Source organism: Rhea americana, unplaced genomic scaffold (genome assembly GCF_003343005.1).
Source record: "Rhea americana isolate MKP2758 unplaced genomic scaffold, rheAme1 scaffold_19, whole genome shotgun sequence".
NCBI lineage: Eukaryota > Metazoa > Chordata > Aves > Rheiformes > Rheidae > Rhea > Rhea americana.
Genome location: NW_028186038.1, coordinates 6,724,132 through 6,742,597, shown reverse-complemented (window position 1 = coordinate 6,742,597; position 18,466 = coordinate 6,724,132). Strand labels below are relative to the sequence as shown.

Sequence of the window (18,466 nt, the reverse complement as noted above, 5' to 3'; positions counted from 1 at the left end):
GCAGCACTGACTTATCCAAGAACAGGTTAAGAGGGTCCAAAGGAGGTCTGGGGGCTTAACCCCCAGGGACACGGCTTCGATCACAGCCCTGGGCCCACTCTCCTCCTGCAGGTACTGAAGGAGTCAGCAAGTGAGCTCACCTGCCGTCCTGATGAAGGTTGCTACATCCATGGCTTGTTTCTCGAAGGCGCCCGCTGGGACCCCTCCACATTTCAGTTAGCAGAGTCACGTCCCAAGGAGCTTTACACAGAGATGGCCGTCATCTGGCTGATTCCTGTCGCCAACCGCAAGCCCCCAGCCACTGGCATCTACCTATGTCCCATCTATAAGACACTCACTCGCGCAGGTAGGCACCTTGAAGGCAGACCTCCGGTAGCAAAGGAGACTGGAGTAGCAGCGAGGCTGCTTGCACAACCTGTCCAGGGGAGCACTTCCTGCTCCCACCACACTGGTATGGAGCGAGGCACGCTGGCCGAGGACATCCAGGGAAAAGCGTCTCACTTGTGGCAGCCTCGCTACCCAGCAGCTCCTCTGGTCAGGCGGTCTTTAAGAGCTTGAGCTCCGACCTTGAAACACACCTGTCTGTTCTTCCTCCTCTGCTCTGCTTGTCACCCAGTGCTGGGACAGGACTGGGGACCTCACACAAGAAAGCTCCTCTGGGACCCCCCGGTCTGTGTGCAGTTACCTGTGCTCCCTGCAGCAGGCCTGCCCTGCGCCCCGGGGTGCCGTACCACTCCCTCCTGCTCTCATGTCCCCTCTCCCCATTACAGGAACGCTGTCAACAACGGGCCATTCCACCAACTACGTGGTGGCTGTGGAGATCCCTTCGGACAAGCCCCAGAGGCACTGGATCAAACGGGGTGTGGCCCTGATCTGTGCCCTGGACTTCTAGCCACCAAAGCTGCCCAGGCAAGGAAGCCTGATCCCGGGCCTGATCCCGGACCTGCACAGGCCCGTGCACAGGTAAGAAGCATGGTCAGCCAGCAGGAGACAAGCGTTAACTGCTGGACTGCTGCTCCCCATCAGCTCCTGCCCTCAGAGCTCTTTCCTGTACTGTGCATTATAAATAAAAACAGCTCGACTCCACCAGCATCACATTCGTCTATTGTATTTTTCCCACAATTATGCCAAGTTTTTATCACCACAGAAGAGTTGCCAACGTGCCAGAAACAAGCAGGGCTCTAGAGCCAATGTGCCCATTGCTCAGGTGCGTGGATCTAACACGCCTGCTGCCCAGAGCAGGCACCTTGTGCCCCCAGCAGCACACACGCACCCTTCCCTTCCCTCACACACTTCTGCCCTGGATGGCTGTTACAGGATAGCTTTATTCTTTCAGACAGATCCACTATTTACAGCACTTGATATTAGACACAGCAAGAGACAAGGATTTTCTTCCCTTCAACAAATATCAAGAAAGACAGTTTCATTCCACAGTCAAGATCTGTACAAATCTGCACATTTGGCAAATTCTGTCCTCTCCCACGGCTGTTGCCCTTCTCCCATGGTCACAGCCGTTCCTTCCCCCTACACCTCAGGACACCATCGGAGAGAGGTACCACCCTCAGGCTTCTCGCCTTTCTGTCAGGCTGCAGGAGAGAGGGAGGAGAAAACCATTTGCAGAAGTGCTAACAGGGGAGGTAGGAGGCCGCGGGCGAGGGGCAGCCAGGACAGCGTGTTACGGTATGGAATGGGGTGGTGCCCACACCAGAGAGCTCTCAGCTTGCAGCCTAAGAGTGGCTCAGGCAGCAAGAGCAGCTTTGGACTCTTCCCACTGCTTCTGCCTGCCTGGGGCTGCAGTCCCCGTCATTCAGCGATGCCTTGTGCTTTACAGCCACCGCTGTCACCTCTCCCCACACTGAAAGGCTCTGCCAAGAGCACCAACCAACTTAAAAGTCCAGCTTCCACCCCAGAGCCAGGCCTAGCAGCACCAAGGACACATGTGAACGATCTGGCTCATTGCCTTCAAAGTCTGGAGACAGCAGCTGCAGCCCTATCTCACAGCCATTCCCCTGCTTGGTCTGTTCCTTATTTGCTAGGTTTCTCTGGGCTTGTAGCAACCCCGCATCACCCAAAGGCATTGCTGGAGCCACAGGTCTGGTCCCTAGGAGAGCAGCCGTGGAAGCAGAGCCACACACCCCCCTCCAGTGCCACCACAAAGGGCTGTACTCAAGGTCAGCTCCAAGGAAGAGCCAACGTGCGCCCACCTGGTGACAGCCACCAGGGCCCAGAGGGGAGCCCTACCTCCTGCCTGGCCACGTACCAGCCCGCGCTGGGAACTCGGCACTGCAGAGGCAGGCGGACGCAGGGCAGCAGTGCTGGAGAATGGGCTCTGCCCAGGAGCCGCCGTGCTCAGCAGCAGCCAAAGCATGTCACAACCAGAAGATAAACTTTGTAAAGGGAAGGAGAGGAATAGAAAAGAGAGACTTGAACGTCCTGGGGAAGCGCAGAGCTGAAGGCCTGGACACCAAAGGACACAAGCCACAGCCAGCTGCGGCCAGCACAGCCCTGTGTCAGCATCACCGTGATTCCCACAACGCCAGGTCCATCATCAGCCAGGTGGGCTCCTCCCCTCCTGCTGCAGTCCTCAGCCAGGGCGCTGAGACACGGGTCCACAGTATCCGCACGTGGCTGTGGCAGTCAGGCAGCTGGCACTCAGGGCTGCCTTTTGCTGCAGCTACAGGGACTCCCCTTAGGACAAGGCATTTTTGCCTTTTGCAACTTGGGCTCAGAGGAAAACCCAATTTCTGTTTGCCCTTAGGCTCCACCTTTATATAACACTAAGGGTGCGAGCAGTGAGGATCCAGCCAAGGGCTTCTCACTGGGGTCCCTCTTCCTTGGGCAAAGGGTAACATCTATCCAAGAGTCACTGCCCAAAGCCACAGGGCCCAGCTTCTTCTCACAGTCCTGACTCCAAGGCTACTGGCGCTTGGCTTTATACGGACGGGAGCGTTTCCGGCGGTCCGGCTTCCTCTGCTTGTGGAGACGTCCAATGCTGACTCCCTGCCTCCTGCGGACGGAGATGTTCTGTTCTACGAGGCTTGCCAGCATGCCTGCAGGGAAAAGGCAGCACAGATGTGCCAGAGAACAGCCTGCAGACCCAGCCACGCACAGCAGCAGGGTGCTCTGTGCTTGTATTGCCCATGCAAGAGCGCAGCCCTCCCTCTCTCACCCGAAATCCACCACTGGGTTCCTTCTCGGCCAAGAAAACCAGGAGGGCACGGAGCAGAGAAATGCCGCTCCCCGGAGCAAGCCCACAGAGCAGTAGCTCAGCACAGCTCCCTTAGCACCACGTCAGCTGGCCCCTAAGCCAAGCCCAGATCAAGCGCCCTCTTCCCCTAGCAGCACAGCACAGCCAGACAGCTCACCTTCCTGGGCCAGCATGGAGATGAAGGTACAGATGAACTCATCGTAGTTGTGGGTTCTTCTCTGGTCATCAATCTACAAATAGGGCAGGAAGAAAGGAGAGCTCAAGACAAAGAGCTCTGTCACAGGGCAAAAAACCTGGCTCATCCCACAGGCTGGGGACACTGAAGCAGAAAGAGACCCAGCTCCCAGCCACAGCAGCCCAGCTGAGACCGCTGCACAAGCAGGCATGAAGAAGGACCATTTCCATCCCAGTTTAGATGCCAGCATTCTCCACAAGGGGCAGCAGCGGACAGGTGAGGGTTGGCACGACAGAAATCCTGCTAGGCAGCCGGGCCGAGACTCCTGGCAGGGCTGAGGCTTGACCATAGCCCAGCTGCAGCACTCCACTCTCCTCCATGAGCTAATGCTGCTCAGGGACTTCGATCTGTCCTCACAGGGACTCTGCCGTATGGGGCTGATCATGAAAGAGATCCCAAACGCTCCCCGTCACCATTCTCAGCTGAACTACCCTCTCTACACTTGACATAGACACCACAGACAGACGCCTTCAGGAAGCCAAATCAGCAACACAAAATAAACCATCAACAAACACACCTTGAATTTCTTCCTCTTCTCCACCTCCTCCTTCAGGCAGGCCTCATAGTTTGCAATCTCTGCCTCCACACACTTCAGCAGTGCCAGCAGCTCCTGCCAGGATCAAGCAGAGCGAACGTGAGCAGACAGCATCCTGCCACAGGAGGGGAGCTGCCTGCCACCACACAGCCTAGGAGCCAGAGGGGTGAGCTCTCTATGCTGGGAAACACACGAGTCATCAAAACAAAACACTCATCAGGGAAACAAACAGCACTTCATTACAGGGAATTTCTGAGTTGGAGGATAATCAATCACCCAGCACACAGGCCCAGCCACAAGGGAGCTGAGTCTTAGCCTCTTCTGCCTGGGCCCAGCCCAGGACCATATAACTGCTTCTTCAGAACATGGGGAAGTGCACGTCTGAGAAACATCCAAGGGCCTCGCTCTTTTCTTTAAATTAAAAAAAAAAAAAAAAAATCTTGACGATTTCCCTATTCAGTAAAATGGAAAGCACGTTCCTAGCCAGCCCTCCTCAAGGGAGTCCTCAGCGTGCTTGTGCCGTCCAAGCCTGCTCGTGTCCCTGACTGGCAGGCGTAAGAGACAGGCAGTACAGGTAACAGCAGGCTGGGAGCTGGGGATGCCGTGGGAGGTCCTGATGGGTTCGCCCTGCGCAAGGTCCTACTAGGGTCAGGCCCAAGAGAGCACAGCGCATGGAGCGTCTCAGCTGCAGGAGCCAGCGGCTCAACCCACTGCCAACACAACCGTCCCCAAGACGACGCTGGGCACAAAACCTGCACTGCCCCCTGCCTCGAGGCACGGCTGCTGCGAGACGCGATCGGGACAGCGTGCACATGCGGATCAGTCATTGCCAGCGCTGCTGCGGCTCTGGGCGAGCACAGGGAGCTCCGTGTTCCTAGGGCTGTCGCAGCACAAAACTCACCTTGGGAGAATACTTTTCCCCCCCAGGGTGATCACTGGTCCTGCCAAGTCCCACCTTCTCTTTGCTGTCACTGGCCTCACTGCCCTCCTTCTCTTCCAGTTTGATAGCGACCTGGACCTCTTCACTGGGTTTGATGGAAGGGGGGGAACTTTTCCCCCCATCTGCACACAAGGGAAGGGAGTGTTAGGAGCTACCAACGATATTCACTCCCCTAAGTCAAAGGACATGCTCCCATCCTGCACCCTGCAGGGGAGATGCCACCACCTGGAGCCAGCAGGTACCTACCTGCAACAGCCAGCGGGCAGAACACACCGTCCTCCGTGAGATGCAGCAGTCCAGTGCTGATGATGGGTCCCAAGTCCCTGACAGCGCGATTGTAGCGCATACAGTCCACACGCAGCAGGCCGTCCTCCTCGCCAAAGAGCACCTTGGAGATGTGGGAGGTGACAGGGCTGGAGGGGCGGGTGGGGTTGGCTGAGCGGATGGGGGAGCGTAGTGGGGAGTTGAAGGCACTGCCGATCTCCGAGGCTGTGTCCGTGCTCTCATTACTAGGGGTGGGAGAAGGCTGGGAATGGGTGACAACAGCCACAGCAGCACCCCCGCTGCTTGTCTTGATGGACAGGGGGATGGAAAGGTCCTTTTGAGATTCCTTCAGCTTCTCAGCCAGAACGTTGATGGTGTTGGGCTGGAGGACTGAAAGCTGGCCATCTGCAGATGCCGCCACATGCTCTTGCTTTACCTGCCCTTTCCTCTTGTACCTGCCCAGAAACACAGATAAAGCAAGGACTGAAACATTTCTATCCCCAGCCCCCACTGGTACCAGCTGCTCTGACAGCCCCTCAATCCCACTGAGCTGCTCAGCGGCAGGTACCCCTGCATCGGCGAGGGGAGAGAGAGAACGTGTCCAGGGGGCTTCCCACAGGGTGCTGTGTTCCTCCTCGTTTCATTTAGAAGATCCCAAAGCATCCTCACTGCCATCCCAGCTTCCTGGCCTTCACAGCAGTCCCAACACACCAACACTGTCACTGTGATTCAATCTGGCAATCAGCACTGGGGAGCTACGGTTCGGTTTGGAGAAAATGAAGTCTGCTAGGTCCTGTGCCCACCAGGCAGGGTGCACTCAGTATCCTGGCCACCAGGCACCCTCAAACAGCCTCTGCCTTCTACAGCACAACACAGCAGTTTATCAGCTACTGGATGGCCTTCCCCAGCACAAGCTCCATCCCCCACACAACCCACCAACCCTACTTCATAAAGCTCAGTCCATTACCTGATGGCCGAGTTGGTGTTACGAACTTCCTCCTCATCATCATCATCGTAGTCATCCTCATCGTCTGAGTACTGCTGGTGCTGTCGGACCGGGACTCGGCTACGACCCACTCCGGCCGCAAGGTCCTCCTCCTCCTGCAAAACACCACTGTTCACAACCTGCCAACAGCGAGGCAAGGCAAACACCATGGAGGCCTCTGGAGGAATACCCCAGCAGACAGCGTCCTCAGCCCAGCTGAGCCCAGGAGACTGCCCCTTCTGAGGCCTCCCACCAGCCCTCAGGAATCAGGCCACATTGTGTTCCGGATACAAGAGGCCAAGAGCAGTTCTTTGGCCCTGAGTTCAGGGACACAGTCTGGTTCTCATCCTCACATCCAAACTCTCATCCTGTGCAAAGCAGGGCAGCTGAGTCAAACCATCCACTGCAAACCGTCCCCAGCCTGTGCCATCGGGCTAGCAAAGTCCAGTGCTGGCATTTGCCACACACACTGATCACAACAGTGCAAGGGCACTGCCAGAAACTGAACAGCATGGGCAACCAGGCACCGTGCCCAGGCCCTGCTCAGGCAGTAGTGGAGCCACAGCCGAAGGTTCACAGATGCAGACTGTGTCCTAGATACGGCGTGTCAGCAGCTAGGGGTGACCACAGCCCGCAGTTTAGGTCCGTCTGAGTATTACTGAGTTATGCAACCCCACGTCAGTGGGCACAAAGGGAGCCAAGCTCTCTCCTTCACCTATTCCCTCATCCCACGTCCCCTGGCTCAGATCTCCCCCAACCCTCTTCAGCCTTTGGTTCCCATAGGAAACTCTTTTCCTTTGGGCTTTACTCAGCACAGATAGATGTACGATTGAGCCAACAGACACATTTGTTTTTGTCTTTGGCGGCCGCCTTTGTATTAGGGGTGACATTCCCAGGGTGACGTGGTGAGCCACATCAGCTAAGCAGGACTCATGTTAAAGCTGATCTCTTTTGCCAGGTTAGTTTTCACCTGCTCACCTTCCAGCCTGGGCAGTAAAAGGGCAAGCATGCTGCAAGGCAGGGCAGGGGGCAAGAGTGGCCATCAGCGATACTTCCATAGAGGTGGGGGACTGGAGGTGGGAAGTTCAGCTCGAGTCAGGCATGTCACTGGCCTGGAGCTCCTGCCTACCTGCATGGGCGATTTGGCGTAATTGTGATTATCCAGAAAGGCTGGCAGCCGCTGCACGATGGGATTGGGGTTTGTTGGAGGTGCCCCGTTGATGCTGCTCACTGACGTCTTTGCCACCGGTTTGGATTTGTTGGACGGGCTCTGCGTGGCTGCAGGGTGACCCTGGCCGGTGGGCTCGTCGGTGCTGTCTGTAATACAAGCACAGGGCACCTTTTCACAACCAGTACAGCCACCCCCTTCCCACCCCACATAGCAGAGGAGCTCTCATGCTCCACTAGACCATGTGCAGGGGCATCATACCCACTTTCTGTTCCACCTCTATCTGTCACAAATGCTTCCAAACTTAACCCCTGCCTTTCTTAAGCTCTGCACCCCTTTAACAGTCCACCCAGGCACAGGGACATTTAAAGCACACCTGGTCAGGCCCGCTCCAAGACACTGTGTTCAACTTGGTTTAGGGAAAAAAAAGTGAAGACAACCGTAACGGTCCCAAGCTCCAGGTCAACCAGCTATTGTTACCAGCCTGTGACAAGACGTACTCATTCCACGAAAGGCCAAGGCTAGATGGCAACGCTGCCGGACTGAGGGCTGTACCTGGATGGGTGCTCTCTGGGGCCACGGTCTTGCTGCTGGCTGGCTTGGACTCTTCGGGAGGCTGAGACTCCTGGGACTTCTGCGTCTGGATCAGCTCCGGCTGAGTTACTCGGATAAGCTTGAAGGCAAAAGATGGACAGAAACTGAGTGCTGGACCAGGGAGACCCACATCACATCCTTCTGTTTGGAGCACTGCAAAAGGAGAACTTGCAAGGCTAAGCCAGTGCTACAGAGAACCTCCTAGGTGAACAGTGAAAGGCCAGGCAGCAAGATAGTTCAACTCACTGCAGGGCTAACAGTAGAGCCATGGGATTCAAAGGAAGCAGAGACCTCCCCTTCCCAGCAGGCATTTCCCAAGACAGGAAGTCTTCCAGTGTCAGAAAAATCTGGGGTCTCTACAGCACAAGGAGATGCCTTGACAGAAAGTTTATTCCTGTTTCAGCCTCACTTCCTCAGGGCACTGGCTGTCCTACCTGCTGCAATGCCTCCAGCACAGTCTGGCGGTTCATCTTCAGGATGTGGAGTTTGGACTCATACTTCATCCTCCGATCAGGCACCACTGCCATCAAGTTGAAGCGGATGTCATGGTATGGCTCCCTGCAGGAAGTTGCAGGAGACATTAGCCAAAGGCTGCCCACAGAAGGCAGGTCTCCCCAGCAAGGGAACTAATAGACTGCCAGCCCACCACACACCCATACGTAGTTTCCAGGTAGCACCTCTCCTGTCCCTGTGTTAAACACCAACACGTAGCAGGCATTTCCCCCCTACATAAATCAATTCCACATTGGCTGAAGAAGCAGAGCAATGTTATTTCAGACACAACGCAAAACAGGCTTTGCAGCTATCCCTCTCCAACTGCAAAGATGTCTGCGCAAGTGCTGAGGCCTGGAGATGCCAACTGAACAGTAGGGCTGTAGACAGCCTGGCATCATGGAAATCACTAACTAGTCCAGGGTGACCCAAACTTAACTTTTATGGAAGGGCGGTTGAGCAGAAATGTAGAGGCCTAGGTTTTCAAGCTAAGTGAGGCAAGTGCTGATTAGGACTGGAAAAGAGCATCGAGCTCAGAGGATCTGGGGTCAGGGCTTGCCTTTGCTGTGATCTAAACTTTACGCAGCATTGTGGGGAAGGTTCAGTTTATCACATGCAAGTTTGGAAGGGGGAGAAGACAGTCTGAATGCTCTGGGAACCACAGCCTTTCCAGTAGGAGACACCAACCGCATTGCTCACATGGCTTTTGCCACACTTCCAAGAGGCCCACCGCAGAAGTACCATTCCCTCTCCTGTGGACTTCAGCAAACAGGGATCTAGCATGGCCACTCTTGCTCTACGTGGAGACTCACAGAGACCCTGCATAGTGCAGAGAGCACAACTTCTCTGTGTGCTCTGAAGGCAGGCAGATTGCAGAAGAGAAAAGGCAATTGTGAGGTGCACCTGTGTCTCTCCCAAGCAATGTTCTCCATCCCCATTTCCATGATTCATTACATAGTGACCAGAGCAGAAATGCTTCAGGGAACATGGAGACGAACAAGTGCCTGCACCGGCCTGGGACATTACCCTGCAGTGGCCAGGCCGATTCGTTCCATGATTACTCTCCTAGCTTTATCTGTCCATTCTTCATCATCAGCCCAAGGCCCTGTGGTAAAAAGACAGAGCTAGAATTAGCAAAGCAGGCCAAGGCTCCTGCTTCCAACCCACAGAGCAAAGTGCAGGGCTCCTGCTATCCCCACAGGTATACTCTCACAGCTCCCTTGCATACCAGGGCACAGAGAGGAGACAGTGGTCTGCAGTGCATTATCCCCACCAGTGAGATCCATGTGGCCTGCATCTGGGTCCCAAGCGACTCTCTCAAGGAGTGGGCCAGAAGACAGAAGGACCACGCTGTTAGCTACATGCGGCCCATAGCCAGACCCCTCCACTCTCTGCCTTCTGAATGGAAACATACCTTTCTGCCCTGCAGATGACTTGCAAGTTGTGAACCCTATGGACAACTAGCAAGTCATGGGCATTGGGCTTGCAAAGTCCAAGGAAATCATAGCTCCAGAGCTTAGACCTTACCTGCTGCTTGAAGGTGATCTGATGCCATGCGTAAGAAATCCAAATGTATTTTGTGAGTATTTTATCAAAAGCCCTGATACACAGAGGCAAAGTCCTTGCACAGCTAAATAAGTGTTTGAAAGACAGAACTAAATAATTAAGTTGTAAGAGGAATGAGTAATCAGAGCAGTCCTGCTGGCATCTGTGTTGGGGATTTTGTGCATCAACATACAGAGGTTATCTGGCACAGGGAATGGGTAAGGAGGAGACAATTTTTGCTTGCAATACCTATTCTGGAGAGCAAAAACAAAAGCCAATTCTGGAGATCTACAGAAGGACCCTGTGATCCTAAGCAACTGGACAGGAAAATGGCAAGGCTAGAAAAATCAATACAATATTCAGAAACAACCAAGTTTTCTATACACAGTGCTCAGTGACAGGCTCCATGTGAGCTATCAAAACTTAACACAAATCTCGCAGTCAGTGGAATGATTCTCCAAAAACATCAGCTAATGCTTACAGGCAATGAAGATTGGCACGCTTGGAAATGGAGGAAGGAGAGACAAGACAAACCAGGATCTCTTCTACAGTGCTGACGAGCAGGGTCAGAAAGCCCTTAGCCTCTTACCATGGTCAATGGGATAAACCTTGAGTCCATCTAGCTCAAACAGACGTCCCTTGATGGGGACATAACTGACAAAATGAAAAGCCTCCATGGTTCGCACAGCGCTGATCCCATTCTGCTTTTCCGGCAGGTGCCGCGGCTCCGGCCTGTGAGGGGAAGAAAGCCAAGAGGTCAGCAAAGAGCTTGCCTGCTCTAGCAAAGCCAAGCTGCAAGAGATACCTCCACTCACCTGGCATGGCTGTTGTGGGCCTTGGCCAGCTCTGGGGCATTCCCAATAGCATAGCCTTTACTCTGCAGCAGACAAAGAGCAAGTGGTAAGAACAATTGAGAAGCAACAATAAACAGCAAAATGCTTTAGCTGACCAGCTCCCTGCTCCTTCATTCACACTCAGGGCTCTAAGAGTAACTTTCAGGTACAACTTCTGCTCTACTGAGCAACAGGTAACAACACAAAATGAAAAGAGCACACAGCTTCTGCTGAAGAGAACGGAGGGGATTACAGTGTGAGAGAAACATAGACTTAAAAGACAGGTCTGAAGGCAGAAGAGAGGACATTTGATTATAAAGTTAGAGAATGTATCTGGGCTAGGGAGTAACAAAACAGAAGGCTGAGAGCTGGGCCCAGCACAAGCGGAAACAGACTCTGAATGAGGTTAAGGAGAGAAGACCAGAGTAAACAGGCAATGCTCATGTAGTATGCAACCACGAATGGCTGCAAGGAGCTCACTAGAGCATCATCCCAAGAGGGGAGCAAGAGGCAGACACACACAAGCCCCCACTGCACTCTCCCGCACACTTTCACCCCTACCTCAGGGCTGAATCCTTTGGTGAAATCCTTCATGCGGCTCAGCGTGGGGCCCAGATCAACATTGTTGCAGTTCAGGAGGACACTCAACAGGGCGTGGGTGGCACAGGAATTAGGGATCAGCTGGAGGTTCACACAAAAATCATCTTAAAACACAGCAACAAGGCAACCCTTCAACAAGCCCTCAAAACTGACAATAATCAATTGCAAAACAGTGAGGCAAGAGAGCAGCAACATATCCTACACCTTAGATCTCAGTGGAGGAGGAGAGCAGGATCAGTCAAGATCCTGATATACAAGAGTTCAGGGCAGAGCCTACTGGAATGGAGAAACTGGTAATCCCTTCACAGGAGAGGAGGTGCCCTCAGGAAAGACAAGAGCAATGCAGTTGCTAAATGCCATGCTCCTTCCCCCAGAGTGGCAGGTGCAGTCTCCACAGTACCCCAAGCCCTGTAAAGATGCCACATCACCAACAAAGTTGTTTGGTCATTCCCCTGCACTCAACTCTGAATGCTAGCACCGTCCTGCTCCTTGTCAGAGACCCCAGCTGCAGAAGGGGCAAGGCCAGACTGCTCCAGCACGCTGGCCGCCTCTCTGCACAGTGCCCCATGTTCCCTGGGATATATATGAGGGGCTAGAAGGAAGGCAGGTTTCCTAGTCCTACTTGTGCCACAATACTGCCTGCATAGACTCCTTAAATCCACCCAGACCCAGCACTCCCAAGGTGCCCTGGACAGCTGCCTGCCTCGGCAGACAGACTTACAGAGGCAGCAAAAGAAAGGGACACAAAGGGGAAGCAGTGCCCCACACCTGTGCTGGCTGTGCCTCCTCCCCACGGAGGACATATCACACATCTCCTGCTCACTAGCCCCCAGTGCCAGATTGGCAGCTCTTTCTTTCTCATCCGCAGCTCTTCTGTTTTGCCAAAGGATGTCCCAACAAGCAGAAGAGCTGTTGCTGTCAGCTCTCCCTCCCTGCAGTGCCACAAGAGGTACCCTCCTTTCCCCTCACAGAATGGTTGAGGTTGGAAGGGACCTCTGGAGATCATCTCTCTAGTCCAATCCTCCTGCTCAAGCAGGGTCACCTAGAGCACATTGCACAGGATTGTGTCCAGGCGGGTTTTGAGTATCTCCAGAGTAGGAGACTCCACAACCTTTCTGGCCAACCCGTTCCAGTGCTCTGCCATTCTCACAGGAAAGAAGTTTTTCCTCATATTCAGGTGGAACTTCCTCTGTTTCAGTTTGTGCCTGTTGCCTCTTGTCCTGTTTCTGGGTACCACTGAAAAGAGTCTGGCCCCATCCTCTTGACACCCCCACTTAAGGTATTTGTGCACTTTGATAAGATTCCCTCTCAGTCTTCCCTTCTCCAGGCTAAACAGGCCCAGCTCTTTCCTCATAAGAGAGCTTTTTCCTATGCTTTTCCTCATAAGAGAGACACTCCTTGACTCCAACTTACCTGGTGAGCAAAGAACATGTTATTAACGATGTCATCATCGATCACCGATGTCTCATCCACCAGGGTAGAGACCTTCCGGCGGGATCTGCGCTCCTCAATCCACTTGAATAGGAAGATGAACCCATACACAGGGCTGCAAGGAGAATTTAACAATTACATCATTTTGGCTACATGCGTGACCATGCCAGTGGGGCTACTCTGCTCAGTGCCGGAACCTTTCTGTTTCAAACCGCAGGCAGGGCAAAAACAGAGAGGGGAAGTAGAAATGCCAATCACATTTTACTGTGATTTTAAGTGACTATCCTTGACACAAGTCCCTGCAGCCCCACGTAACACAGCGCATTCTCCTGTTCTGATGCTCCAGGCTCAGGTCTCAGACAGCAACTAAACTTGAAAACTTCGGGGTTTGACAGAAGATGTGAAGAGTCTCAAGATAGAGAAAAAGAGGAGGTGAAATCCACCTCCAGACACTCATTGTCTTCCAGAACGACAAGCAACCACCAAACAACCTCTTATTTTATAGAAACAACACATTTATTTTCAAGAGATCAGACAACAGCTTTTAAGAAAGCTGCTGTCTCAAAGCCATCTCACAGCATTGGGTTAGGGAGAAAACCCACACTCAAAGTGTGCAGGCTTGACACAGCAACTGTCCACAGGGAAAAAGAAAACAATTCTCTGAAGTATGTCCCCACAACACCCCAAGGTCTTTCTCTCCACCTAATTTTGTCCCAAGGCCAGCCTGCCACCTCAGCCTGCAGTGCCAGCAGGAGTAAGTCATTACTAAAGCAAGTGCATGAGGTCACTCATCTACCTCAAACCTGATAAAGCACTCCCGGTTTACAGCTTACAACGCTGACCTCTGTGACTGACAGCCTCACATAGGCTCTCTGAATGCCTGAAAATGAGTTCCCACACCCACACAGTTTGCTTATTAAAAATCACACTTTCAAGCCATTGACTTACCCTTGGCATTTGCTCTGCAGATCATAGATCTCTTCAACCTGCACTCCCTTGACCCCTGCAAATAAAGGACAGAACCTGGTGTAAAGCCTACCAGAAAGGGCTAGAGGTAATGTCAAGCATGAAATCAACTTCCCAGGAAGGCTTCTTGCACTCACCAAAATCTTCAACCAACAGAGTGAAGAGACCTGGAATGGAACAAAACAAAGAGATTATTTCTGGCTGGAGGGCACACTGCAGAGCAGACAGGAAACCTGCTGCCACTGGCCTCAGAAGGGGAGATGCAGTCAGAGGCCAAAGTACAGCCAGAAAAACTGCAGCAGCACAGCACCGAGACCACACTGGTTCTCCAGCAGCAGAGCTGTTGAACTCTACCTTACTACAGATGTGCTCTGGTTCCCTTTATCCCTCCATCCTTATCTTCTTCAGCCCACAGTACCGTCTCCTTCCTATGACCCTTTCCACCAGCTGGGACAGGGGCAGCAAACATTGTGCCTGGTTCAGACTAACTGGGCTGGAAATGCACTTATGGGCCTGCCAATTGGCTGAAGGCAGCAAAAGGAAATTCGGAACAAATTGATGTAAGAGATTTAGACTTATTCAGGCAACGGGGGAAATCCAAAGAGATGGACAGTCTCTGCCCAAGTTCTCCTTCCTTAGGAAACTAGGCTAAGTGGAAAACAGCATCAAGAGCATAGATTTATATGTTTCTGACCAGAACTTTCACCCAGGAACACTTTTTTGGCTAGCACTGTTCAAATGTAGGTTTCAGGACCCTGGAAGGAGTAGGGCCTGATAAACACTTGAGACAACTTAAAACAAGCCTCTCCCCCCACTCTTGTCTTGTCAGACCATCTTAAGCTGAATTCCAACTTCAGCATACCAACCTACTGCAAGCAACTTGCCAACAGCACAGAGCTCCTAAGTGACACTCACTCTCTTCTACCCGGAGGAAAACCAGCTGAACAGACCACAGGATTTTTAAAAGAAGGGCATTCATGTTTTTGTTAGCAATGACAGCCAGTGGAAGGAGAGCCAGCTGGGAGCAATGGGGCTGCTGCAGAGTGCTCAGGGCCAAAAGGCTCATGAGCATCTTCTTCCCTCCTAAGGTGGCAAATTCCAGAGTCTATCTTCAGTGGTTACAAAATTCCCATTACAGAAGGACAGTGGAGAAGATGCTGAGGGATTATTGGAGACGCACAAATGAGCCAGAGCTGCCACAGCAAAATGGCCTCATTTTCAGGCAGTTCCCCTGTACGCAGAGTTAGCAAGCTCAAGACTGGAATACTAAATCAGCTCCTTGTGCTTCCTTAAAAAGGCTGCTGAAATATTGGCAGGAGGTCCATGGAGTATCAATAAGAAGGATTCAATTCTAAGAAACATCCCTATAAGCAAAAGATTTAAGGAACCTGATGCAAGTGGTATAGCCAAAAAGGTAAGAGACCGAGGAGTTTCCATATCAAAGTTAAAATGACTAAAATGGGGAGGAAACTTCTGAGAGAAAAAGCCCTAATTAATTTACCAGAAAAAGTCACACTAACATTCAAGAGCTAGAAGATGAAAATGTATTTCATATAAAATTTTATGTGGGAGGCAATACACCGCATTTACTTCAAAATGGTGACAGTCTCTTCACCACATAAAGCCTATAAGCCAAGCCTAGACGCCTTTCTGGTAGAGACGTTCTTACTCAAACTACGGGCTTAAAGCAGAAGATGTTACGGAGGGTCTGTTCTGCCAGTCACACCTACAGGGACTTCAGACCCCAACAATCACACTCTGCAGACAAACCTTCCTCCGTCAGCCAGCTTGAAAAGTGCTACTTGGCTGTGTGCAGCCACACTGCCATCTTCGCAACAATCCCCCTTGGGGGCAGCAGTCCCTCCAATCCTTAAAGACCATGAAGGTTTTCAGATGCTCTTTACAGTCACAGTTCTTGCTGTGTCTTTAGATAGCGCCAGTCAAGGCATTGGGAGCTGCAGCTGTTTACAGGCAGAATCTGTCAACAGTAAACATTTTCACAATAGCTGAAAAGATAGAGTTTGAGGACGTGCATGCTGCCTCTCACAATGAAGCTAATCTTCAACTGGAGAGCTTGACACCTCATATTTTTAAGAACCTCACTCATTCTCCAATTTCAAAGCAAAGATCAAAGTTACAGTCTGCTGATCACAGCAAAACACACACGATATGAGAAGATATGAACCGTATCACAACCTCTGCAAGCTAACATTTGCATGGCTCTCATGTCAGGTCCCAGAGCGAGGCCTTGCAAAAACAACCAGAAATGGTCAAAGCAGCACTGATACTCCCAGCAAGATGGGAGAACCTGATCTCCAGGCAGGCCGGAAGAACAGAGAGCTTCGGTGGCTCCAGAACTGCTGGACAGTTACACAGCAACATCCTTGCACCTGCATCACTCACAAAGATAGATGAGACAACTTCACGGCCCAGATTCTGAGGGGGATTCATACCGGTCTCTTCATAACCACAGTTCAAGTAGATACAACAGCATTTGCCAGGCCCAAATACCCACCACTGAATTCAAACCTACATAAACCTAAAGCTATGTTGCTGGAGAAAGGTGAGCCATTCCTCCTGGATGAGATGTAATTCCTTCCAGTTCACCTTGCTTGAGTAAGGGCAGCCTTGCAGCAAAACAGCACTTGGTTCACACAGCAACCAAAGGAGCAGCCGAGAAACCGGGCTAAGCTGAACTGCAGCACACACCCCAGCAGCCAGCTCACGTTCAAGCCACCCCTGCAGTCAGGGGTTTGCATCTGAAAGTGATCCACGTGCTTAGAGCCTGTCTCTGCTGCAGGATTAGGGTAAGAATTCAGCTCAGCACCAGCACAGAAACATCAAATTTGCAGCTTTACATCCCTCAGATAAATAATTGGTCCTAACACTGCAAAGTATCGCTGTGTGTGGGTAGCTTTTCTTCCAGTGAAACAACCATCCCTCCCAAATGTCGGAATCCAAACTGTATTTTGTCTTGGGTGTCTTCACAATGAAAAAGGGAGAAAATGAGAACAATTTGGGCATTTCCTAATTATCAATAAGAGGCTGACTGTTAGACAGCTACCACACAGACACTTCTGCTGAGCACAGGGAGATTAGTGTAACACAAAGTGGTCTGATTTCCTCCCTAAGGGCCCAAGAACACAACCAGAACCGCAGTATAACATCACATCCTAAAGAACATCTCTCAGCCTCTGAGAAGATCATTCTATGTTTCGTTGCAGCAGCTCAAACACATTAAAATGACATTCAGTCAATACCTCAGCTAATACTGGCTCTGGTGTCTCTCCCAGGTACAACCAGCCCTCAAGTCCTAACTCACAAAATTAACTTCACTGTGAACACCGGGACACCACCACAGACAAAACCTTCTTTGATGCAGTGGGAGTGCCTGTGACTGTCCTTTCCTGGCTGCTCATATGCCTACGAGGTTCTTCAGGATCTTTCACAGGCTACCTGGCATTTCATCCCTCTGCTCACCTGTAACACGATGACAGAATTTGACATTCTGGAGATAGAGAAGCCACCCCACACATTGCACTGCTGCAGACATGAAGGTTGTCCTGAATCACCTGTGACGTCCTGGGACGACTGCTAGTCAGAACTGTTTCTAGAGTGAAGGGCATCCTGTAATCACAAAGCGTAGCCCCCCCCCCCATCGCTCGTTCCTGTATTTTGGCAGTATTGCACCCTGTCTTTGCAAACTTCAGGGATGTATCATGATACACAGTCATGCCATTTGAAAGGTTTTCCACAGAGCCAGATGGGTTTATCAGCTCGGAAGAAGTTCTGTGCCCAAAGCCCACAAGAGCTGTGTTGTGCAGCATGGAAGTCAAGTTAATGAGCCTTGCTGGACACCGGGGTGCCAGGCCATGCTCGTGCTGGGCTCCAGGGCCAGGTGTGTCGCCAGAGACACAGCTGGTGGGAGCAGATCAGGGCAAGCCCCACTGTCCCGCAGCTGGCTTTGTCAGGACAAAAGACTTGGGCCTGCGTGCTGCATTTCCCAGCAACTCCGCAAGGGTCCTGGGAGCCCTCCGGCTCACAGAGGTACCCCGGACGACACGCACACAGCCCGGGCGGGTGGCATGCAGCACCACGGCCATGCAGGCCCTGGCATGATGTCCAGCAGGAAGCCTACCACTGGTGGCTCACGCTCAACCCAGCACGGGCACGCAGGGTCACCCTCGCTTCGCACCCACACTTCCCTGTTCCACCGTCTCTCGTGCTTTCTTTGCAGCCCTATAATCTCCTCCCCATATGGTCTGCAAGCTGCCTGCGGGGCTGTGCCCGCGGGCACTCACAGCAGAGCCCTCCTGCACTGCACACACACCCAGTGCAACGCCTACCCCCACCCTGGCGCCCCTCACACTCATCGGCACCCCCTGAAACCCCGCCCCAGGCACCTCAGCCCAGGCCTGGCCCCCCATAGCCCAAACCGTGCCCCCGCACCCCGACCAGACACCCAAACCCCATCCCAGGCCTGAAGTTATGGGCCTGTAACTCCTCCGTAGCCCCATAACCCCACCGCAGGACTGCCCCTCATAACGCCCTACAGCCCCACACCCCTGCCCCGGCCTGCCCCCACAGCCCTGTGCCTCCGCCCCAGGCCTGGCCGCCCTAACCCCCACAGCCCCGTAACACCGCCCCCCACCCGCCCGCACAACCCCTCC

The 18,466-nt window shown here is 52.7% G+C and overlaps 3 protein-coding genes across 3 annotated transcripts in view; 1 reads left to right on the top strand and 2 right to left on the bottom strand.

The window, feature by feature from the left end:
• DNAH1 (dynein axonemal heavy chain 1) overlaps positions 1-1,086 on the top strand; it is a 77,091-nt gene extending 76,005 nt beyond the window's left edge. The window contains exons 77-78 of the mRNA XM_085302488.1: positions 112-346; positions 771-1,086. Coding sequence (XP_085158614.1) covers positions 112-346; positions 771-892 — 357 coding nt within the window. The 3' untranslated portion in view covers positions 893-1,086. The remainder of the gene's footprint in view (positions 1-111; positions 347-770) is intronic.
• A 6-nt stretch (positions 1,087-1,092) lies between these two features.
• On the bottom strand, positions 1,093-15,624 carry BAP1 (BRCA1 associated deubiquitinase 1). The gene is made up of 17 exons (XM_085302569.1): positions 15,599-15,624; positions 13,934-14,175; positions 13,779-13,833; positions 12,813-12,945; positions 11,361-11,480; positions 10,782-10,843; positions 10,556-10,698; positions 9,448-9,526; positions 8,364-8,487; positions 7,891-8,008; positions 7,297-7,484; positions 6,150-6,283; positions 5,165-5,637; positions 4,880-5,040; positions 3,961-4,053; positions 3,366-3,438; positions 1,093-3,050 (listed from the first exon to the last, which is right to left on the bottom strand). The coding sequence occupies exons 1-17, from the start codon at positions 15,622-15,624 to the stop codon at positions 2,917-2,919; spliced, it is 2,358 nt and encodes a 785-aa protein (XP_085158695.1). The 3' UTR covers positions 1,093-2,916.
• A 78-nt stretch (positions 15,625-15,702) lies between these two features.
• SEMA3G (semaphorin 3G) overlaps positions 15,703-18,466 on the bottom strand; it is an 11,446-nt gene continuing 8,682 nt past the window's right edge. The window contains exon 11 of the mRNA XM_085302568.1: positions 15,703-15,774. Coding sequence (XP_085158694.1) covers positions 15,703-15,774 — 72 coding nt within the window. The remainder of the gene's footprint in view (positions 15,775-18,466) is intronic.

What these genes read in the sequence shown, in the direction of transcription:
- BAP1 (XM_085302569.1), bottom strand. Translation starts at nt 15,624, where the DNA reads ATGGCAGTGTGGCTGCACACAGCCAA. An exon ending in ACATGTTCTTTGCTCACCAG is followed by an intron (nt 11,481 to 12,812) that starts GTAAGTTGGAGT and finishes GTGAACCTCCAG; the next exon opens with CTGATCCCTAATTCCTGTGC. An exon ending in ACGCCAAATCGCCCATGCAG is followed by an intron (nt 6,284 to 7,296) that starts GTAGGCAGGAGC and finishes GGTGTTTTGCAG; the next exon opens with GAGGAGGAGGACCTTGCGGC.